General features: G+C 40.2%; 1 protein-coding gene across 1 annotated transcript in view; it reads right to left on the bottom strand.

Annotated features, from left to right (window-relative positions):
• Positions 1-25,817, bottom strand: part of agbl4 (AGBL carboxypeptidase 4) — a 332,443-nt gene that overhangs the window by 197,736 nt on the left and 108,890 nt on the right. Inside the window, exon 4 of the mRNA XM_040052989.1 lies at positions 326-420. Within this exon, the coding sequence (XP_039908923.1) occupies positions 326-420 (95 nt within the window). The remainder of the gene's footprint in view (positions 1-325; positions 421-25,817) is intronic.

Raw genomic sequence — 25,817 nt, forward strand, 5'->3', positions numbered from 1 at the left:
AACCATACACACACATTTCTGCATCCATCAGTCAAGCGTTATTACATCAGACAGCCATCATACTGGCAACCAATGGATCACATGCTAATGCACCCAGACGCATCCACTCTGGAAATCTAAAGTATCAGTCTTTAGGGTGTGTGTGTGTCTGTCTATGTGCTTAGGAATGTGTGGGTCAGCTGCCAGGTGGAGAAGAAAAGTATTTCAAAGTTGCAGAAAGTCTATAAATACTCTGTTCTAGTAGGACAATATTAAACAACAATCGGAGCACTAATTATTTAACATATTGCTTCTAGAAATGCTGCTTATGTCGTTGCAAACTTACCATTTTGGCCTGCTGGTAGACTTCACTACAGGGGACATGCCGTCTCTGTACAGGCTCTTTGTCTTGGAGAAGTTGACCACATTGAAAATGACCCTCTGAAAGAAAAAACATAAAACATTCTCAAAGCTAGTAGCAGCATAAAGACAAGTGGGTTCCTGACAGAGTTATCATAAGCGTTTTAAAGGGGTGTTTTTTAGTTTTTAAATTCTGGTTTTCAAATCAGTTTAGTTTCAGTTTCAAAGAGTGTATAATTTTAACTATTTTTTTTCTGTTACTCTCAGTGTTCTAGTCTGTCTTATAACAGTAGAATAATGCGGTATATAAATCAAACAACGTCAGACACACTTCCCTAACTTAACGAACACGGAGCCTCTGTGTGCTTGTGTAGAGATTAACTTTAATTCGTTTTGTACGTTAAAAAATATAATTGCAGTAATTCTGATGAGTTTTATGGCTTAGTCACAACTGAATAAAATGTCTAGTTTCCAGTGATGCAAGGATTTATTTTTTGTGTTTGGTGACTGATTGGAAGTAATTACAGGGACCACCTGGTTGCCCAGAGGATAAGCATTCAGCAACTTCAACCTGTCTCCAAGCAATTGGAACCAACTTGGACAAACTTCAGTCACTCTTAGATTGACTGGAGAAAGTTTGCAAATAACTGCCATCTAATTTTTAAATGCAGAAAGATCGCCAACATGTTGGAATCAATACGAATTAGTTTGCACGGATGAATGCAACTCATCTGCGATGCATGTCACTGTTTGTGGAGGAAATTCTGAATTTCAGTTTCAAATCTGTGAAATTCGGCTGGGATTTGAGTGGAAGCAGTCGATGTTCAGTTCTGCTTAACGTGAATTTCTCTGTATGAAAATGGAAACAGATTTGTAACAGATGGTATCAGATGTGTTATTTTTTTTATCACACTTATTATTATATAATTATAATATTAGAAAAAACTGATTGTATGTAACTGACAACTTGGCCCATTCAATCGCAAACTATATCAGTGATTGAACTATATTTTTTATACTACTTTTACAGCAGCTGTTGACTCTGTTATCTGTTACATGTATCAGTACATGGTTTGGCAACCTTTCTGTCAAGCTGAGATCCCAAATTCAAAATTTGATTAAAAGATGGTTGGGATGCTCCCTTCATCTTCCCTCCAGGAGCTATCCGAAGAGTCAGAGGTAAGGTAAGCCACCGCCGTCTTACGACACCAACTGTCTGCCATCTATAATCCAGTTTAGAGATCCCTTCCCAGACGCCTTAACTCCCACTCACATCCTGGGCCATTTGACCTCACTAAGTCACATGATAGGGTGGGGCTAGGTTTCACAATAAGTTCACCTGAAACCTTGGCTGATTGTGCCCTACGCCCGTTTTCACACCTCAGCTCGTGTGATTAGGTAGAGGATCAATAGGGGGTCCATGTCCCTCTTGGGGAGACACTCCCATAGGGCTTAAATCTGGGACTCTCCACCATTTGACCCTTGAACTGAAGAAGCTTCTCAGATGAGAGGTGAAACGTATTAAAGCAAATGGTAAATGGCCTGTATTTGTATAGCACTTTACTTAGTCCCTATTGACCCCAAAGCGCTTTACACTACATTCAGTCATTCACCCATTCACACACTGGTGATGGCAGCTACATTGTAGCCACAGTGCGCCTCTGTCAGTGCCCCCTGTTTGCATTTCGATTAAGAAAAAGGAACTTAACACCCTGTCCGGCCTTCAAGAATGGCAGAATACAATTTTACAAAAAACCTTTTTTCAACACAAAACCATCACAAGCCTGGGTTTGTATGTGATTATAATTATTAGAATCCAGCTAGACGTGACGTTTAAAGCAATAAAAACAACCCCTTTCCAATCATTTCTGCCACATGTTGCATGAAAAAGACTGAAAAATATAAACCTGTAACTGAAGAAAAATCTCAGATGGAGGTTGTCAGAGCAACACAGATAACACACAAAATCACAAAAGATTAACATTACAGTTAGGAAATAAGGCGGCTTTAATATCCTGCAGATGATCCCATGTTGTGGTAACAAAGTTCCTGATAAAAGGCAGCAGCAGCGGAGTGCCAGCCTCTAATCTGGGAGGACATTATGGTTCTCCCCATAGGGATGCTGCCAGGCCCAAAACATTAAGCTCTGCCTGGAGCGCAGAGGAAAGTCATGGTGTCTGGCGTTTCACCTCCTCTGGTCTGGTCTACTTTTTACAGCTAGAATATTTTGGAACACCCCTTCCCTCATTCCTCCACTGTGATTAGGATCAGGACGAGTGGGAAAATGTGGAGGGAGAAATAAATCAATATATTTTTGAAAAAGTCAAATTAAATGAATGGCAATGGTAATGCTGCGGTGAGCTAAATGAATCCTATTGATGGGGCATATCAAATTACCAACTAAGTCCAGGTGGTGGAAGTTAACTGGATGCTACTGAAATCCTATTACAGACTCCCCACCCTTCTCTCCCTTCTCTTCTTTCTCCTCTCCCTCCCCCTCATTCATTTCTCCCCTTTTTTTCCTGTCTAGCATCAGAGGAATGGGGATTGCGGATTGTGGCAGGCTGATTCAGACTTAGGTAAAATGACATCTAACTGATGTTGAGACTGGCAGCAGGCTCCTGTAGCAGAGAGATAAGACCATTGCTGCTGGCATTTCAATTACACTTTACTGCCCCGCACATCTGTTGCGAGAGCTACTTTTCAGCCTTTTCCCCTCAGGCAAATACAGCCTTACTCTGACTCCACTGGCTTTCTTTGACTGCACAGCCTCTTTCCTCATTCTTTATCCACAACAAATTCAGATTGTCTTCCTCCTTAGATTCACTCTACCCACTGTTTGTAATCTATTTGTTCGGCCTGTTTAACTCAGAGGGAGCTAAGACTGGACAGATGACAGAGACACGGGCATAAGGAAGAAATAGACGACTTAATCACAGGCACAGTGATACACAAAACGAGAGTGAGAGACAGGCGAGGAGAAAAAAAGTAGCCAGGTAGATACACCAGAACACACAGAAAGACAAAGTGACAGGAAGATAATTGCACAACTGAGATAAACAGGGGTGAAAGAAAGCTATCGTGGATAGGAATGGAAACTACTTTTGCTGCATGGACTCATGGTAACAGGTGGACTGGTATGTAGGTAGACAGGGAGGAATACAAGTCTCCAGCTCTTTTTGATTTGTGAAATTGGATTAGAAAGTCAGTGTGTAATCTATTAAACACGAGGACTGCTTAAAAGCAGGGTATCACTGGACCACTTACGTACCAGACAAATGAAAGAAGATGTGTATTACCACTTTCAACAGTCGGGGTTACATTATTCCATTGGATCTCTATCTGCTATTGTAGCGTAACAACAGATGTTTGGTAGAGGCTTGACGATATTTTAGTATTAAAATCATTTGAAGGTATGCCTTCTACTACTATAAACTACTATACAGAGTAAAGACAAGAACATAACAAAAGAAAGATCACTACAGCAGAGAAGTCATTACAGATGTTATGGACTTATCCAAGACTGCATCAATTCTGGCAGTCAATTTACAATATGTTCTCTTAAATACTAAAAGAAGCAATGAAACCCTCCACTCCTACATCTGGTCTTGCACTACAAGGCGCACATCATTTCACAATCGTAACATGCTATCCTTCTGCACGTTCACTGGCCATGCAACTCAACTGGAAGGACCGTCTCCCTTTAACATTTTCTCACTGGATTACAAAAAAAACTCAAACATGATTCAATCTTTTAAAATCCAGCACGCATTCTCCTTGACGATTTTTTGACATGTGCAGAACAGAAGCAGTTGTAACATGTAACTCCTGAACTGTTCAGTCGTGATGTGCTTTTCACATTTGACTTCTTCAAGGTCAATAAATCGTACTGACTACATAGCGGGGGATATGTGGTGATTCTAAATATCACATTACTTTCAACTACTGACCTTTTCGACAAAATCAAACTTTCATAAAATGTCTTTTATCTTTAAAACTAACTTCTTAAAAATTTTGTCTGTTGGATGTTTAATACTTAATACTATTCCCTTAAAAGTAAGTACTGCTCAGAGATTGAGCTACCATGGTGAAGGTTTGCACTCTTGGAGCGCTTATCGTTTCTGTTTTGTTTTTTTTACTTAAAAAAGTCTTAAAAGTCTGGTTTGGTGGGTAAGTGGTTGTGTGATGCATCTATAAATGGGCTAAGCGGACAGTTGAGATTACAACAGATGCAGGACACTGTTTATATATTCTATACTGTGAAAATATCCAGAAAAAAAAAAAACTTTGAACAGAAAAGATTGCACTTATTTACACCTGAGAGTAATTTTCTCCTCAAGTGTAAATTTAAGAGTCTAAACAAACTTGAATGCAGTTTTATGAGGTTTTGTTTAAGCACACTCAAAGGGCCAGTTCCATTTTGGTGTTCCTTTCCTAAGAAGGAAAGGTGTTTGTGTTTCCATCTTCTTATCACATGTGCAAGCACAAAGATAATTCTTGTGGTTTTGGATGACAGATTCTGTTTCCTATTTCACTTCTTTTTTTTTTACCCATGGGATTACAATATCCTGCTTAATGAAGAGAGTGATTTCTTGTTTTAATGTTGCACTGCTCTCCTTTAAAACTCTGCTCATGTTCAAAACTGCACGTCTGCCCTCAAACGCACGCTCCTTGCACAGATTTCCTGAGCTTCAACTTAACCGATGTTCCTTCTTGGATTCAAGATGCTTCTGTTTGTTCAAAAAATGTGTGATCTGAGAGCTCAGCTTTCAGATGCTGTGAGTAACATGAACTGGTTTGTTTCTCAGGTCACCAAACGTTTACTGCATGTCATGTCATCTCTTTCTGCTATCCAAAAAATGTAAAAAAATAAAATAAAATAAAAAATCCAATGAAAAACAAAATCAACTTAAATAAATTGTGTGAAAACCCTATCAAATTACTGACAGATGTGATGGTAAAGAAATGACTCTTTTCCTGGTGCTTTAAAAGTATGTTTGCAGTACTTTTCAATGCATCTTTTCAGTACCGCCTTTAACAGGGTTCATCCGCTAACACCTTTCATGACTTTAATATTGTAACAACTCCACAGGAGAGAGAACAAAAATGCAGGACACACCAGAGGCAGAGAGAGTAAAATCCAAATCCTTTAATCCAGGCCTAGTTCATACATGGAAGTGCAGTCGGTAGGAGCAAAGAATTGCAGCAAGAGACGAGCAAAATGGTCCAGAAAGAGGCAAAAGCCAAAAGATCATACATGAGACAGAAAAACTGAGGAACAAGTGTAACTACTATGAGATATACGAAATCAAGCTGGGACGCTTCATTACAAATTAGAAGTGTTGGACAGAAAACAACAATATACCCTAAATTCTAAGAATCTTGTGGACGCTGTATAATGTGAATAAAAACAGAACGCAGTCATCTGCAAATCTTATAAACCCATAGTTTATTCACGGTAGAGCACTGAAAACACATCTAATGTTTAAACTGAGCTTATTTTTTGATTTGATGTCAACAAAACATGTCAAAAATGTTGGGATGGGGGTAACAAAAGACGTGGTACTAGTGGGCAGAGTGACAAATCTGCAAAAAAAAACACATAATTGCGCTGCAGCAAAGACTTTGAATATGCCATCATCTACAGCACAATAATATCATCTAAAGATTCCAGGCGTCTAGAGAAATCTCTGTTTGCAAGGATCAAGGCTGAAAATCAATACAGGATGCTTTTGATCTTCAGGTACTCAGGCAACACTACATTAAAAAAACATATGATTCTGGCAGGTAAAGTCACTACATGAGCTCAGAAACACTTCCAGTAATCACTGTCCAATATGGCCAAAAATATTTATCACGATATACATTTGAAAATTTGCGATAACGATATAACTGACGATATAATTGGTGCGAGACAAAATACTTTACAACTCCACAATTTTATTAGTGCAAAAAAAACCCCTTCAATTTATTTTCAATTAAACAAGCAGCTGTTTTTTATGTGCATTAAAGTTATATAAAAATTTAACAGTGCAAATGCAAATTCCTTGCTGACAGTTTAGTCAAAAGGCATTTCCAGTGGAAATGGGCTGACATATACTAAGCATAACCATGTATAATATCCACAAAAGTTAGAAAGAGGTGCTTTGCAACATGAAACTGCAGTGTGCCAAATAAATAAGTCAACCATGTATTTTTCGGACCATAAGGTGCACTGGATTATAAGGCGCATTAAGCGAAACAAAACAGTCAGATAAGTCAAACTTTACTCAACTCATTTGTCTTGCTTCCTTCACTTCTGTACCATCGATTCAATAATGCTGAATTCGCTCGCAGCTGCTCTATTCCCATGTTCTACTGTGCGACTGATAGCCTTGAGTTTAAAATCTGCTTCATACGCATGTCTCTTAACAGGTGCAATGTTGGGGTCCTTATACACACACAATACGGTAATATAATGTTGAAGCACAGTACGTATTTCTCCGCGAGGCTCTTGACTACGGTAGCCGTAATGCTCCGACAATCCATCAAGCGGAGCGGCTTCATAGCTTACCAAAGTCGTACCAAAACATTTTTGACAGATTTTTGAGCGCCAAGTACCACATAAAATCGTTCCGACGTCAGTAAGCACAACCGGAATTCATACATAAGTCACACCGCATAATAAGGCGCATCGTCGATTTTTGAGAAAATTAAAGGCTTTTAGGAGCGCCTTATACGCCTGAAAAATACGGTAATAATGACCGCCCGCTTGCATGTTCTACAAAAATAAGTACTTTGGTTGGGTTAGGGTTAGGGTTGCTATCTGACGGACAAAAAACAAACCAGTTCCACACCACTGAAGTTGCACAATTTTTACAAACCAATTCTGGTTCACCTGTTTCATTCAACGATTACTTCAAGCCAACATAAAAATAATCACGGGAAAGCATTTAAACAGACATTATTAACACATTTGCATGTATATATGTATTAGCCACCTAGCTTAATCGTTTCCGACAATTAAGGACCCTGGACTGTACTTAATACATTTTTTTGCTCACTACCGACTTTGAGACTTTATATATATTTTCTCCGCTGCTGGTAATGCAGTTTCTGCATGCACTAATGCAACTTACTGCATAGAGAGGCAAAGCATGTAATGGACACGTTGGACTGGCATGTCTATTGCTGTGATACTGGGTTGCATTATCTGTGAACACACTTCACCGTGCCATCCAAAAGCACTGTGTTCATTACAGGTTTTATAGTAATATATGCTCCCATCCAGATCTCTTTTTCAGAGAAGGCCTTGCATATTTCAGCAAGACAAAGTAAAACTGCATACCACATCTATTACCACAGCATGGCTTCATAGTAAAGCAGTACAGTTGCTAAACTGGCCTGCTGGATTGTTATGGTGCCAAAATCCTATATCAGACAAGAGTGGGACAACATTCCTCTCCCAAAAGAGCAGCAACTGGTCTCCAAATGGAAGAACTAAAACTGGGCATTTTAACTAGAGACCGGCCCTACCAAGTATTAAAGGAAAAGCCATAAAGCCTTTGAAATGAAAACAAACGCTGTTGTGACAGTGATGTCTGTCTTGTTGGTATATGTATGATTTCTATACATTTTACATCAGACAAAAACTTTGGTTGTAAGATTCAGATAATTATTTATTAAAAGCTAGACATTTTAAATGAGAATAAGAAAGAAAAGTATTTCTTTGTGCCCCCCTTTCCCTGTTAATGCCCTACCTGCCCCCCTGGCAAAAGCTTTGCTAGACCCGCCCCTGCACAGTTACCAGCTGTCAGCTACTTAGAAAAGGATCCTGGTGTTATTTGTCTCTCAGAAACAGTTCATAACTTCCCTTCAACTCATTCATGTCACCTAAAAGGTAAACCTGTTTCTCCATCACCTGTTCAGCTCTGATGATTCAGTAAGGACATCTCCTGGTTTCATCTTCATGTTTCCCTCTCACCACATATCCAGATCGACATCATGACCAGCAGCTTTTACAGCTGTGGCTCCAGCAAACATCAGCTGATACTAGAAATTAATATTAATTAGAAATTAACAAAATAAAACAATCGGCCCATAAAAACGAAAAATCACCATAGCTGGATAACCAGCCCAGCTATGGTCGTGCCATCAGTTAACCCTTCGTGTGCCAGCTGTGGAAAGCGCATGCCCAGAGTTGCCGACCCCTGTACCAGAGAAACACCCATTTCACCAGCAAACACAAACAACACAGCAGAGTAAGTATGTGCAAGTAGCATGATATCTGAGTGTGGATGTGAACTTTTGTGCGAAGCCTGAGCACATCTGAGCATTGCTGTGTTTCCTTTTTTGCACGTTTGTCAGACTTACATGTTTCAAATCGTTAAACAAATTTTAATATTAGGCAAAGATAACCAGAGTAAATACAAAGTGCAGTTTTTAAATGATGATTAAATTATTTTGTTGATATAGTATCATCAAGGTGCTTAATATTGTAAGGTAAAGACTACAAAAATGCAGAGCACTGTATGTGTGGCAGAGGTGTGGTCCCTGGCTCAGCTGCATGAGGGGTGGTGCAGTGAGCTCAACGGGTGGTGCCATGGAGGTTGGGGAACAGGTGAAGGTGATTCATCTAACAAGGTCTTTCCCTTTTTATAGCGAGGTCGGAGACCAGAAGAGGAGGTGTGTGTGAGGACAGCTGGAGAGCTGACCACGCTGGGACATTGGTCACAAATAAAGCCATAAACAACTGTGTGGGGTCCGAGTTATTCACAGTATGCTCTAGGTAAGACTGATGGGTACCCTTTAAATAAGGTATATAAATTAATAACAAGGAAAACCTGGAGTCATTGCAGAGAAACGTGAGTGATATGATATGACCATATAGGAATTTCTCCGTTTACTAAGTCAGCGGTCCCCAACCTTTTTTGCGCCACGGACCGGTTTATGCTCGACAATATTTTCATGGACCGGCCTTTAAGGTGTCGCGGATAAATACAACAAAATAAAACTAGTACCGGTACCGAAAAAAATAAGATTTATTCATAACACACGTGAAAAGACCCAGGAAAACTGAGTAAACGATAACAACGATAACAAAATAACGCTGAAAACCGATAAAAACCCTGAAAACTATACATTTCACACCTGAGCCTCAACTCTCGCGGCCCGGTACCAAACGACTCACGGACCGGTACCGGTCCGAGGCCCGGGGGTTGAGGACCGCTGTACTAAGTCATGTCAATGGACAGATATCCACCAATCCTACACTTAGATCTGATCTCCATCCAAATCTGGCTCAACAGGTTAGACTGGTCAACTGATTGTTGAACAATGCTCATCTATGGTGCCAATCAATTCAATTAAATTCCATGTTTATCAGTGTTGAACATGCCACGTGTCAGCAACAGTGCATCAGGAGAGCTAACATAGTTAAAAGCAAGAGGTCAGCAGTTGTGAGGTACTTCACGCTGGCTACACAAACAACTTCTCTCTTGTATGTTTGCGATAATGTTTACATGGCTGAAGAAGCTGAAATGACGATGCTTTTGTTCTCTCCTACTCACTCATGCTTACTTTCATTAAGTTTAGTGTAACACTTGTGGTGTACACATAACACACTATCATTTTCACTATATTGTCCACTTCACCTTTCTACTGCACACACAATGAGCATACTGAAATATTTTTTTATTTTATTTCTCCTTGTCCATTTGTTATCTATGATTTTAGTAATAAACACCAGTTAATTTTGTATTTTTTTGTTGTTAGATCGCATTTTACAAAGTTAGGAAAAGCAATATTTAAGTCAAGCCTGGTGCTGCGTTGCCATAAAAGAATGAAAGAGATTAATTCCTGTTCTTTTTTCCTTTGAGTAAAAAAACACAGGTTAATAAATTAACACTGCTAATCGATCAGTACTGAGTTTTGATGGATAGACAAAGCCAAGATTATTGTGATCAATGTAGATAGAGATCCTTTATTAATCCTTTGCAGGAAATTACATTTCAATGGCAGCTTCCACACAGACACAACATCACACTACAAAAACAATATTAATTTCTAATAAAGTTAAGAATGAATGAATGAATAAATAAAGGAGCTAGTAACTAACACGTGCAAATATGCAAAAAAAAAAATAAAAAAACTGAAGGAGTCAGATTGGTGCATCTGTAACCATCCCCGTTTGGTTTATATAAGTCACAGCAAAAAGAAGAGTGCTACTGCTAGCTACCCTGCATGTGTCTCAATTAGCGCTGCATATTTAAATGTTGCAAACTACCGAAAAAAGCAGTAAAATTCTGTGTTTATGAGTATAGTGTAACAGTAACTATAATTCAGATTCTGTCTCTCCCTTTCACACTCTCTGTCTGACACACACACACACACACACACACACACACACACACACACACACACACACACACACAGAATTTCATAGAATTAGAATCAAACAAAGTGCTGCGGGGCCAATTCTCCCGATCGTTAAAACTTACTCACAACCAAGACTAATTTAGAAGTCACCACGTGTGTTGAGTATTGGTGATCGCGCAACCGTCTGCACATGTGTGCTACCCTGGAAGATTTAATTAGGCTGGGAGCAGTTAGAAGAGATTAACATCCATCCTGTCTGAGCTGTCATGTCCACAGAGCGTGTCAAAACCCTGCACCGTCCTCATCGCTGATGAACGGCAAGCTGGAACAGGTGTCTCTGCGGTGTCTCTCTCTCACACACACACAAACATCGCAGAGACACCCTATAGATATGACAGCAGACATCCTTAAGCGTGGGATGCGAGAATCAGCCTAATAAGATTTCTGCAAACGACCGTTCTACATGAAATGTTGTCATGAGAAGAAATATTTACAAACCTGGCATGAAGGCATTTTTGTCTGGATTATACCAGTTGAACCTCATTTGGCTAACAGAATCATGCGACATGCAAAACTTAAATGAACCTTAATGGTGCAATAAGTAAGATTTTCACTCTCTCACAGCAGCAAATAACTATAATGTATCTGCAGGGACTTAATGAGGTAGTTAATCAAAACCAATGACTCAAGAAATGCTTCCCTGCTAAGCCAAAAAGAAAAAAAAATTGAATCTTGAATTCAGCACTTCTTCTGAAACTGATTCATCTGAGCACAGTGTCGCAGGTGTTTGAGTGTGAGCTGTGCATCAGTGTTGAAGAAAGAACAGACATCTCATTCAACTGGCTTTAAATACATGTCTAAAAAGCTGATTTCTAGCAACCTCATTGTTAACCTTTAAATGGAGACCACTAGCAGTCGGTCGGCCACAGGACTTGGCACTAAAATAGCCCCGTTGGAGCCGCTTTGGGATAGGATTGCATTTAGGACCAAATGCTGTTTTTGATCTCCATTGATCCAGCGTGTGGCCGGATAGCATTCCTTCCTGGAAGGAGTTTGGATGAATTATTAAAGAAACAGTTCTAAATGTGTAGATCAAGACCTCTGCAGAGAGCGTGAGCACTTTGTCCTCTGGGCGGTGTTGGTTGAGGAGAAACATAATAATGGAGCAAAAATGTGAAAATCGCTACTGAACAGACTTTTAAAAGCACTCTAATTAAACACCTGTAGGTTTATTAACTTCAATTACTGATGCATTGCATTGATCAAAATGTATTAATACGACGAGTTGGATTTTATTTCATTTTAAAGAAAACAGAATGAGTGCTTCCAAGAAAAGAAGGGCTTTTTACTGATGTATACTAACATAATGGTTTAAATAAACCTGTGATAACTTAACAGGTGCATGACTAAGCATCCCCACTGAAATGTTTTTGCAGCTCTATAGAAACCAGGTGAGAATACCTGTTAGACTGATTTTTCTTTGTTTTGTTTTATGCACAAAGAAATAAAGATATAAGTGAAGATTTTAATGTGCAGAGTGTCTATGTTGTTACTGCAGGAGGCTTTCAGCTTAGGGAGACGGTGCTATTATAATTTTGGCAGGAATCCATTGTGCTGATGGGTCTATGTGCAAGAAACTGAAAACTGAAACTGCTCCAAGGAATCTCACACTGGAGCAAATTGAGATGTTTTACTTTGAATCGCAGAAACATTGTTACTCCCACAGTACTGCACACGAAATTCTGTCTGCTGGTCTAAACAAACCAAACAGCAATTCGGCTAAGACAACATCAGACATTAGGCGAAGTTTACCTGCAACCCTCGCCAAACTGTGGTTCACTGAATCACCTTGGCTGCATTGTGATTTCGTCACAGCGTAACACGAGCGAGCAGATCTGTGAGGCCTGTCCGTAGCCATCAGAGATAGGCAGGCTGATAGCTGCTGGCAGCTCTGCCTGTTCCCCTCTTGTTGTCTTTGATCAGTCTGATCAGTGACGCACAGCACGCCAGCTACTCACAGTGGTGGGACTAACTGACATCACTAGGAGGACAATACACACACACACACCTGGAGTTCCACCCAACCAATCATAAATGCAAAAACCGTATAGTGCAGATTATTATGGTTAAAACAGATTCCATTTGATACAAAAAAGAACAATTTTTAAATAATATCAGACGAACTGAATGAGTCTAAATTAATCAGTTACAATTAAAAAGATCACCAATGGCAAGAATGTGAAAATTTCTACTGAACGGAGGTATAAAACAACTCTAATATAAACTATAGATGCATTGCACTGATCCTAATGCGTTAATGTGAAGAGTTGGATTTTATTTCATTATAAGAAAAAAACATTTTTATAGCATATTTCATATTTGTGTAAAGAAATTTGCTGCACATGCCGTTGGAAGTAGAAACCAAGCAGTGAAATGATGACTAATAACGGCTGGAACTGTGTTATTTATTTACTTATTAACTAAATTAACTAGAAGAACTGAAAACATGTAAACATTTCCCAAAGAGTAAGAGCATCTTTAATATAAATGAAAAGATGTAAGTGCAAATGAGGAATGTAGTCTGGGCCATTCTGAATACTGCAGAACTTTTTACTCTTGTATCAGTGACAATTAAGGCAGTACTGGTGCATGTCACAGTTGCTCTGCTTTACTGTGAGAACATTATGCAAGTTACCCGAATATTCAGTGTGTTTCAGTAACCGATGTCACTTCCTGGCAGGTGCCATTTAAAACTGATACGATATGGACAGATAACGAAATTTAGCACCTGTCACTTGGGTTAACACCTCTGGAAAGAAGCTGTGCTAGCCGTAGCTCTATGAAAGTTTTCAGTTTTACACGCTCTGCCATCACTTCTATAATAGTACATGATTTAACAGATTATAGTGGCTCCACTGTGTAGGTTGTGTGGAAAAACAACAATTACACATTCGTCTAACACGTGAAATGTCAGATTTTCAAGACTGGGAGGAGACACAAATCCCTCAGAGGTTACGTCAGGAAGGGCATCTGTGGTAAAGATATAGATAAAAATTAAAATCTAGCAAATCAGATATGCCGAGCCATCCACTGCGATGAGCCTTTGTGAATGAAGATGCACCTAAAATAAGCTTTCTACAATTTAATACAACATGATAACACACTTTCCTAAGTAGTTGCTAACACTGCAAAGACTATATGGCTATAAATAGGCACAATGAGGCAATGAACAGGCTGTAAACAAACCCAAATTGTTTAGAGGAAAAGCACAGGGTACAGACAGCCTAAAAGATTATATACTTGCAGTTTCCTGTCTAATTAAAATAGGTTTCTAGTCCAAATAAAGTAGCTTAGATAATGTAAGAACACTTTCATTCTCAGTGACTGACTGTCCATATTGTTGGACCCAGTTATACATTTTTAATTAGCTACTTTCTCATCTGCCTCTACTTCAGTGAGCACATTGTTACAATAACCAAAAGAGTGTGTGGTTAAAGCTCTGAAAATAAATCCCAAAGTTTTAATAAACTGTAGTTTTCATTTCAGCCTAACATGGTCCACAAACTAGCAAGGCCACTCAGCTGAATGTATATGAGACACAGGTAACAACTGTAAAAGAAAAAGGCAGTTGAATCTATCTAAAATGTTGCTGCTTTCTTATTCCAGCACTTACAGAAGAACAGGAAGACCTTTTCATTGCTTTTGGGGTGATTCCCCGGGGTGACATTGTGTCGGAGGCCTGCTCAAGCAGGGCAGCTCAGCTGTGGCTAAGCTGCTGCAAAGCCTGGTTACAGTGAGGAAGGTTGGAAGGCAGGTGGGGATAGGTGGGGATAACAGTATGACAGGGGAACACTAAGGGACAGTTTGAGCGCCTGTGGGAGAGGACGGAGGTCACAGGCGGGACGTGTTTGTGCGTGTGTGTGTGTTGTTTGAGTGCGCGCACATTTACATGTTAGGAACGAGACAGACAGGCATGACTCCTTCGGGAGCACATGCATGACCTTCAGTAAGTCTGCTATACATAACTTGACACATTGTTCAGAAAGTCGTGTGACGACAATGTCACCCAGTGCAACTAAATGTCAGCAATGTCACTTACACAGGCAGTAGTCAGACACACACACACATACACACACTTTGCTATTCCTGATCCTTCTTACCTTACCGCCTTTTCTTCTTTACCACAGTGTAATGTTGTTGCTGACAGTTTCAGTCCCCAATGACCAATGTCAACCCAAGGTGCTGACACAAGGATGAGGGGGAAGATGGGACCCCATAAACGCAATACAGGTACACAAACACAAAGACGCAGAGAAAGAGGCTGTGCCCTGCCACCTTCTGCTTCTCAGCCAACCTTCACATGCAAACCGGCAAAACAACACAGTAATATTCCTAAAGTCGTTTTGGTGTGTTTGTACTCAGTCTGAGATGCCCTGTGGAAAAGTGAGCTAATATGCGGGGGAAGTTGTGAGATACCTAGCTATTGATCCTGGGGGCCACGAGTCCCAGCAGCAGCCTTTTAAATGTCAGCTTTTAATTTCCTTCTCCCTCCTTCACTGAAAAAGATTTATTCAAAGCAGTGCTGTTCCAGGAGATATCAGATAGCATGGTGACAGTCTTTTAAAGAGCTTTTGTTTGGTTTAGGCATTCATGGCTTTTTGTATCAGACTCTTTTATTCAGCCAGAGGAGGAGGAAGTTTCTGCATTGGGCAAAGAGTTGAAAGGCAATCTCCCCCTTCCATTGTAAAGCGATGTACAACTGGAACTTCTTTAATTAGGGCTTCTATCGTACTGAGTGACAGCAACAGCCAATACCCTCCAGACACTGATGGAGGTCACACACACGCACAGACACAAGCACGCAGCCACATATGGAACATACATACACGCAGATTAACAAACAGCAGAACTGAAAAACGGTAGCTCTTTGTGTTATGAATGCATATTTTGCAGCCCGCACAAACAATGAGAAACAGATAAACACCTTTTATTGCTTTTATTTAGCTACCAAACCGCACAGTGCACAAGCTTAAGAGGACTATAAGTAGTCAACTAAAGGATGGCACATCCATGTTGTGCTTTTATAATAATAGTGTGTGCGTGCGTGCACACACGAGTGCTCATTTTGAAGTCGATGTGTCTAGAATGCGTCATGGTCAGATAGCCAGAGATTGTCAGATATGTGGAGACTTTATGTCTGTTTAATTGACAGGCTGTTTGGCCTCTCTCTTATAATAAGGCTCCATCCAGTTCCCCTATTATCACCATCCTGCCGATGCCTAGCATCAAAGTCATGAACACACCAAGTATGAAAGTATCCTTTATTTCCATTTGACACAACTCTGTACGTGTCTTCTAAAGACGAAATTGTTAGCCTGATATCAGAGAAAACTGTCAGCTCGTAAAAACAGTTCATCCTTCCACCCCATTCACAACCGGATGTTTAAAATATACATGTTGCGGCATGCAGCTTCAACAACATGATATTGTGTGTTAATCCCGCCCATTGTGCTGATAGGCTAATAGTTGGCAAATCTGTGAACTTTCTTTTAAGTCAAGCAAGTTCTCTGACTCTCCAGAGCCCGATATTATCTGAAAATCTGAAAATTTAAAAAGTATAGAGGAAAAGTGAAGGGAGAAATGTAATTAAATCATCTAATGAGTGTTGACTTTGCCATAGGATAACTTCCCTGTTGGCAACACGTGTTTCGAACAACCCTTCTGATCCAAGGAGATTAGGGCAGAGCAAAAATGGGTAAATAGATGTGATGTGACCCTGAGTGGTACAAAAGACGGGTGGATGATGTACTGTGTGTTGTGTAATGATGCTAGATGACTCAGTCAACTCTGGAAAATTGTGGTTTCATTTCAACGTTTAATGAACTGTGTAAATTCAAACAGCGCATTCAAACAGCGCAAACGTTGTATATGAGCATGACGTGGAATATTTCTGTTATTTTCTTTGTTCCATCATATCTTCCTTGAGTCAGGAAGGGCGTCCGAAATAAAACCCCGTCAAACACGCAGAGCTAATCACTGTGGCCACTCCTCGTGACAACAGAGCAGTACTTTCTTCTTTTACTTCGTTCCAGCAGATATATCTTACTTTAAGAGCAAATTTAAGTAAGAAATCGAATAAAATCAAATGTCATCACCCTTTTTCATATTCATTGTAAAACCATTTATCATCTGCAAAATGAGGATTTTGTCTGTTTCACACCTTATATGAAAGAAGTTACTCATGAATATTGGTGTATTTTTTTCAGTACGCACGCGAACATGAAACAGAGCTAAACTAACATTAATAAAGGCTCCATTGCCATGGGTAAACCCTGCCTTAGAAAGATAACAGTAGCTTCCAAGGCAACAATAGAAAGTAAATAATATAACTTTTTACTAATTCCATACCATGATATTAAAAAGGCGACTTGCAGAAAACAAGTTACCACGTTTTTTCCCAGATAGAGCCTCATGTTCTTGCTCTATTGCTGCGACGAGGACAGAGCTAGTTCCAGACTGTCCACCTCCACTCCCTCAGTAGCATCACTGCCGCTGCCATAGGCACTCAGTGAGGGATGAACGCAGGAGCTGTAAAAGCCAACTGCTGCACTTCTCCCCTTTTCTCCTTCCGTTCCCTCAAGACATTTATCTTCTCACCTTCTTTTTCCACTTCGCCTTCTGCTTTAAACATGGAAGAGTTAATTTGCTCATTCTGCAAGCAGCATCTCATTCTATTTATCTTTCTTCTTGTGTTTCCCCCCTCTCTCTCTCAGGCAGGGCTGTGCTGTCAGGCCCTTCCAGAGCAGCGGGGTTGTCAGGAGTGATGGATGACTATCAACCTTCTGCTGTCTTCCACTACGCTCCTGGGAGATTTACAGGCTCGCTGACTACCAGGCATGAAAACCAATCTCTCTTTCTCATTCTTCCCTCCCTTCCTCCATCCATGCCTGCCTCGCTCCTTCCGTCTCACACCCTCCGTTTCAACATCTCGTCCGTTACAAAAAAACAAAAAAAAAAATCTTTCGTAATGGAGAGATGTGCGCTAAACAACATCGAAATTTGTGTGCGGACACAGGCAAGCGATTGCTTCTCTTGAGGGTTATTGTGGATGTGTCAGAGGGGAATAGCATGTTCAGAATGATACGCTCGGTCTTTGACAGCCTATCTTGCCCATCTTCATCTTCATCTTCCCCATTGCTTCCAGCTCCTTCACAAACTTACAGCACATACATCCATCCACATTCTTCTTGCTGTTAGTAATTATAGCATCGGAGAAAGGTGCCAGGCTAATTGCTGTCTCAAAATAGTAATTGCTTTATTATCGCAACCATTTTTGGTAATGATCGTTCAAAGGCATTATGTTAATGCAATTAAATGGTTTCATTATTATTCTTGCTAGCACTAATTGACAGTACTTCCGAGGCTGGATCCCTAAATAAAGTTGTATTGAAAAACTCCTGCAATGAGCAGAGAGCGGAAGAATAAAGTCATAGATGGAGTAAACTTTTGTAAACCATTTCGCCACCTGCTCAGAAAGCTACAGGTTGGGTTGTGATGAATGTACTCAAACAACAAAACTGACCTGCTGCAAGTAACGTGTACTGCAATCGCTACAATAATATATCAGAAAAGTACCTCAAATCTCACGAGAGCAAGCCGAGGTCAGATATTTATTCGACCAAAAACTGAAATCAACTAAGACATCATTCCTCCAAAATTATGTCTGTCTGCGAAACTGAAAACCATTTCCTGTAACCACTACCTTTCAAAAGCTGTCTAGGGAGGAAACCCATATTTGCATTCATTTGCAAATTCTGCAAAGGAACCATGCTGGCTAGCGGAATAAATATGAGCTTTAATATGCACACGGTGCTGACACCACTCTTTAAAAAAAAAAAAGAAAAAAGTAATGAACGTAAATGACATGTAAATGTTATTTAGATTGCTATCTAATAGCATGCAAAGCTGCACCGAGTCTTACCTTATCAAATATTTGAATTAAAATAAATTGGCCCCACCTCAAGCTTGGCCTGTTTATAGCAGTCGTACGTCTGAGCGTGTCTGTTTGTATGCATGTGAGTGTGCATGCCTCAGTGGGCTCTGTACTCCATGATGATCTCTGGTCCTATCTGTCAACGCACTACATAGCTGATAGTGTAAGAAGTAAACACACATACGATGCTTTTATTGACATTTGGCGGGCTCATTAAAATTGGATCACATCTCGAGGGGACAGCCTGAGAAGAGTTCCTGTTCCCTGTGCATAGAGTATGACGCTTAGCTTTTGTTTTATATTGCATAGTGGCGTTCTTAGCTTTTTACCTATCAGGTCTTTATTTGTGCTGATTGAAAGGCTGGACTGGCATCTGATACAGAAATCCATGAACCTTATGTACTGCATTTGGATTTACTTTTATTATAAACATGAAAAAGACCGTGACACGAATAGATGGGCTACCCTAGAATAAAGCAGGGAGAGAGCAGCTGATCTATCCTCTGAAAACAAGCTATAGCCCTGAGTGTGCAAGGTTATAATAGGTCAAAAACTCGATTTCGCCACCAGCACTGTTTCACGCCTGCACTGCTGTAATATCAGGCATCAGAGTAAATATGTTTTTTTTTTTGTTTTCTTCCACAATCTGCATTAATTAGAAAAGCACCCCCCTTGGTCAGGCACCACACTACTGCCAGGAGCCACGGGGCGAAAAATGAGTCATTTTGAAATGAATAATGGATTTGTGTCTGCAGGGAGAGCAGAGGATTCACAGAAGTGTGAGTGTTTGACTGCGTGTGTGTGTGTGTGTGTGTGTCAACTAGTGTGAGTGTGTGTGAGCCCCTCGTTGGGTCTATAAATATATCCTCGCTGGCTATTTCGCTCAGCCACCCCAAATTCCTCCTTACTTTTCCTTAGTCATTTCACGACGGCGTGAATATGCAGATGAGAGAACGGGACGGCGCGCAGGCAGGAGTGTAGCAATAAAATCATAAATAAACAGGAGCTTTGGGGGTTTTCCTGCCACACTAACTGCTGCCTTTTGACCTCAGGCGGTCTGCGGAGGGCAGGGATGATAGATCTGCCCTTCGCTGTCCTACAGCTGTTCACACATCAACAGCAGAAGTTCCAATTAAAACACTGAAGGGGCGGCATCTTTATCGCTACTGACACTCCAGAGGCCCATGTGTCACTTCAGGCCTGGATGAGCTGATGAAGGAGACTTGGTGAAGAGACAGGAGGTAGGGAGGTTAATGAGAGTCCAGTCCTACTGGCAGCCCGTATTCTCAGTCTCATCTTTCTGCACTGCTGCCAAAGGCCTTCACTCTGACTCGCTCTGATATAACACATTTAGACTAATTTGAAGGCTTGTTGAAAACAGCGAACAAAACAGAGGTCAAAGGCTGCAAACGAGTGTGTTGAGTGTGTCTGTGTTTGCATCTGTTTTCACAGCAGTTACATGACTGGGAGAGGATGGAGGCTGAAGGACACCGCGGCTCAACTCTGACAGTTGCGCTGCATCAGCAGGAAGTGATGTCACAGGTCACTGTTGAGAATGTGGAGGTGGGTCTGTGAGGCTGCTAACCCTACAGCCCGGCTGATACGCACAGACTGCTGAGAAACTAAATTCAGTATAAATATTGTGAATGGCTGTTGCCCCCGTAGAATATCAGGCACTCCTCTTCTGTTTCCTCCAATTTCTGAAAAACAACCATCACTGCAATACACAAGGTCTAGTTGTTTAGATACAGCGTTGTCATGATACTAGAATTTCACATTTTGATGCCAAGAAAAATACCCAATAATCTATAATATTTTGATATGGTGGGGGTATTAAAAGCTAACCAAAAGAATAAAGCTGAAATAAATATGAGAATAATACTGCAAATTCATTCAGCACATTGTTCAGCAGTTCATGCAGCAGTCATTCACTTTGAACAGGTCTTCTCATTGCAACCCTTGATGATCTGATCAGCAAAAGGGTGGGCTGTAATTTGAGGCCAACAAGAATCCATTGAGAGAGGAAAGTAAAGCTATGAGACCCAACATTCATTGTGTTTTTTAGTGTATAACGGGAAAAAATGTAAATGGGTGGCACCGTTTACAAGTCTGCACCTGCAAGCCAGCAATAGACCTAAACCAGGTCTATAGACCTAAACCATGTCTATTGCTGAATGTCTGAAAATACTGGCACTGATGCTGATGCTGGTCTGATTGGATGACACGTCCTCTGTTGGGTTTTAAGTATTTCACAACTCGTGTCATTGTTTCTTTTATCACTGTAAAATCATTTTGATATTTTATGCCAATCAGTCCACCTTCAGCCACTGGTGGCATGGCAGTCTCAACTGTAAGTCTATGTATACAGATGTCTTCTCATGTGGGATAGAGAGGCTGTAAAAAAGCCATCGTCTCTACCTCAAGATTATCAACATGGGCAAACATATATACACGAACACAAAAATCCACATACTTATATAACTCCCTCCAAGGAAAGTTGTTTAAATGTAACAAAGCACGTTATTTTAGGGGTTCCTTTGTCTGCAAATGATGAAAAAGCATCATAATGGACAACAGTGCAGCATCTGCTGCTTCACTGCACCTCGGATAAGCAAAAAGAAAAGACAACAAAGAAGAAGTTGCTGAATGACGGCACAGAGTCGGAGGATGAACAATGACTTAAGCCTCCTAATGGTTCAGTGGAACAGTGCTGTAGCTATTTCTACAAGGAAATGCATCATCACTCAAGGATATGGAGGGGTGAAAAAAAGAAAGCAAAAGACAAAAAAATGTGTCCAATATTTATTGAATGGATGATGGAATTAATGCACGGAGTAACCTTTGAAACATCACGCGTAACAAAAAGTGATAGTTTTCCTTCAGTTGACTGATTACAGTCTGATAGGCATGGAAAATACCCCACCCATCATCGATCGGCAGCAAAACAGATCAATGAAGAACCACCAGCACACATGGCAGATAGACTAACACAGCTTAAAATAATAAAGAACACAGTACTCTTAAAAAGTATGCCGTCAGTATAAAAATTAACAGGCAAATCTTCATTCTGCTAATCAACTATCCTCAGGATTACAGCACTGAGTATGCATTTTTTAAATAAGACTGTGAGACAGGCAAGTCAGAATGGGGAAGAGGGCTTGATGTTTAAACAGTGGCTGCCCCAATCAATTGTTAAAATAAAGACTTAAGGGATGAAGAACCTTTCGACAATGTTTGTCTGAGATTTCAAATAATTTTGCTGCTGAGTCGGTCCCATCAATTTAGTTAAAAGATAATTTTGGAAATGTCTTTATAAAATCAACCAAGCATACATAAAATAGTAAAAAAAAAGTCAGGTTCGTGTACTTAAAGCAGACTGGTGGAGTTCCCCACCCCTGGATTAGCTAATAAGAAGCTCCGTGACTGCATAAGACGATAATCACTGAAAATCTGTAACGTAAATAAAACAAATATCACAGAAAGGGTTATGGCGGTCCTTCAAATTTCAGAATAACAAGTCCAGAAATATAATATGAATCATATGGACAAAAGTACTGGGCTACAACAGGAGCTGCTCGGCCAAAGAAACCCATGCCATGAAGCTCCCGGTGTACAGTTCTGTGCTGATGTTAATGACAGAGGAGGTTCAAAACTGCCCTCATCGAGTCAGCAGAGTATTGGCAACTTTTATGCAGCAGTGTGCTACTTTGTGGTTAAGCTGCTGGTCATAGGATAACTATCTGCTTTTGTCTATATCATGAATAAACAGCAACAAGAAGATCAAAAAACTGAAATCTTATCACTAACCGTATTTTTCGGACCACAAGGCGCATTAAGTGAAACAAAACAGTCAGATAAGTCAAACTTTACTCAACTCATTCTTCTTGCTTCCTCCACTTCCGTACCATTGATTCATTAATGTTGACTTCTCTCACAGCTGCTCTATTCCCGTGTTATTGCAGTATATTAATGACTAACCTTGTATTGTGGATGGATTATCTCAGTTGTTCTCCTGACTGAAGTTTAGTCTGTTTACAGCATCCTGCCATGCGATTGCATTTGTCAAAAACCACTGGGGACTCTCACGTTAAGTTTTATAGAGTGGAAAAAAGTTAGCGTTCATCTTCCAGCTTCACTGTGTTATGCTTTATGTTATGCTAACATAGCAGCTGTGTCGCTACGATCACATAGCACAGCATTATATACCAGCTAGTCCAACTTCAGTAACTCTACAAACGTCAGTGCTGTTTAGTTTCTTATCTTCATTTATGTTGGAAGTGATAGCAGAGCTGCACCTTTTATATTTTTCAGAACATGTAATATCACGTTTAGGTAACTAGCGAAGCTAGTGAGCTAACTTCCTGCTAACTTCTGTAACTCTGTTAAATTTCATAAATTCTGTTTTCATGGATGCCTGGATGTTAAACATAATTGTTACACCTGGTAAAAAAGCAACGCTGATCATTTTATTGAAGATGAAAGAAATTAGACAGTTTTTAACTCTCGGTGATGCCGCAGTGTTTGTTTGACTTGGGACCGGAAGCAGACAGAGTTTTGGACCCAGATTACTCCGAGTCCGCAAGGCTCCTGACTACGGTAGCCGTAATGCTCCGACAATCCAGCGGTGCGGCTTCGTAGCTTACCAAAGTCGTACTAAAACATTTTTTGACAGACTTTTGAGCGCCATGTACCACATAAAATCGGTTCGAGGTCAGTAAGCACAACCAGAATTCATACATAAGGCACACCGCATTATTAGGCGCACTGTCGATTTTTGAGAAAATTAAAGGATTGTAAGTGTGCCTTATAGTGCGGAAAATACGGTACTGGTACAGTTTTTGAAATTAAATATTAGTGGTATTTGTTATTTGAGACTATGTAGAAACGATAACTTAGTGTACATTTACTCTCCACCGTGGACCTGCTGGTGTTTTACTGGGGAGACCTTCCTACATTTAAAGCTATGGAAAAATTATAATCACCCACATCTTGCCTGCAGACAACCAAATCAAAGCCAATCTAGTCCTGCACTGATGTGAAGGAATATCAACGTAGCAAAAGAACTGCTCTTTAAAACATTCACTGAGAATAGCACATACATATATCTCACCGGGGATTATGAAACTAGGAAAGCAAACAAACTTAACTGAATTGAATGTACACTTACGAATGCTCTTGCTCCATGGCATAATAAGAACGATGATACTATGAAAATAGGAATGATCTCCTATTTGAAAATTTCTTAGACAAATATTTTATTTCTGAATACAATTTCACAAACTAAAGCTGGGAAGCAGAACACTGATATGTTATTCGCCTTTTCATTAAATATCACCATTACAATACAAAAAAATGCACTACATTTGAAAAACAACCCATTCTGAGCATTTTATAACCTACATTTTTAACAAAACATGTTTTCCCTCAGCTTTTTATCGGTTTTCTTTCTGATTTCTAATTCATAGAAATTATGTCAGCTGTTCAGGCAATGTGAGATTTCTTCTACAATACCCATCAAGATTTTGTTCAGTACAACCCAGCACAAAAAATAGGCCACTTAGTCACAAATCCAGAACTGTCAAGTCATCATCTAAATGTTGGATGGTGCGACTTCCACAGAGCCAACTCTGCCGACTGTCTAGTGCCATTTCCCAGGACTAAAATCCTGATGTGACACCACTGTGTGGAGCCAATTAATAATGTGTAACCTCAGAATAAAGTGGCTTCCTGTATAAAAATAATATTTCTACAAAACAGCCATAGAAGAACTAAAACACACTCTGTCTAGCTTGTTGTATTCCATGTTCAATATATTTAAGATGAGCTTCAGCATCCTGTAACAAAGTGATTAAGTGGTATTCAACTGACACGGCATTACATTATATGATATAATTTAAATTATTTAATACTGTATATTAAAACTATGATGGCTAGAATTCTTAAAAAAAAATCCTCACCTAAATTTTACAGCTCAAACCTTTTTGAACAGAACTGTAAATCAATGAACTTCTAACTTGAATACTTCAGAAACATTGAAGTCACTCTGAACAATTTTTTTTGTGTAGGACCGCATCTGCTCGGGTCAGAGGTAAGCAGAAACATTTCAGGTGAGTCTATGTAGCTATATGGGACACTCAGTCAAGCTGTAAATCCTGGAGAATTGGTGTAAGTCACCCAGTCCCCTCTAAAGCTTTGGTAGGAATGGGATTCGGACGACTGGGGCCACAGACTTCACCCCTGAGCCCCAGGAAGAAAAGGTGGTCTGAAAAGAGTGGCTTCGAAATGGACCTCGGCTTGATTAAATGGTCACTGAGTTGGAAAGCAGCTCTGATGTGATCTGTGACCTCATACTGCCCTAGAAAAAAAAAGCTTTTTTAAAGAAATGATTAAATGAAAGCACCTTTAAAAGGAGTCTGGAGGGACCGCAGCGAAGCGGATGAACTGGTCGGAGGGTGCAAGGTCTCCACTTAGCACAAACACTGAAGGAGGGGGAAATAGGTTTGAGAGAGGGGTACAAGTGGGCTCAGATCTAATAACCATCTGCTCTGAACTAAGAAAAAGACAGATGAGAAAGAGTGCAACAAAGAGACACGTTAAAGAGAATGATTCAGGACCAGCTGAGCTGTGCCAATGATTTTTGGGGACAGATATTCAGAATGATTGCCCATAGCTTACTAAACAAGATTATTTTGGCAGGGTTCCCCATTATTGTAGCAGATTCTCATTCAATTATTATTAACTATAGTTGGCCCTGCTATAGCTTCACACTGACATCCCCGGCACGTAAACCAACACTTGTGCATCGCCACAGACGCACACTGGGCGTCTGAAATGAATTGTCTGGAGCAGCTACACTGATCTGTGCCTTTAATTTAGCTTCTCTCCTCTGCTTTCTGTTTCACCACATTTGTGTTGCCGTTTGTTTGTACCCACCCCGCACAGAGTGGAGAAACATTAAAACAAGGTAATGTTTATGAAGTTGATGAAATACTGTGCACGTTAATCCATTTAATACTACAGATGGGTGTTGACCCCAGACGTCTGAACGTCAAAGCAAAATGTCTGGATTTTTAACTGCACCCAACCTAAATGTGATGACATTCAAGGATGATAAAAGCGCTCCTGCTAG

The sequence above is a fragment of the Simochromis diagramma genome, unplaced genomic scaffold (genome assembly GCF_900408965.1).
Source record: "Simochromis diagramma unplaced genomic scaffold, fSimDia1.1 OVJJ01000419.1, whole genome shotgun sequence".
NCBI lineage: Eukaryota > Metazoa > Chordata > Actinopteri > Cichliformes > Cichlidae > Simochromis > Simochromis diagramma.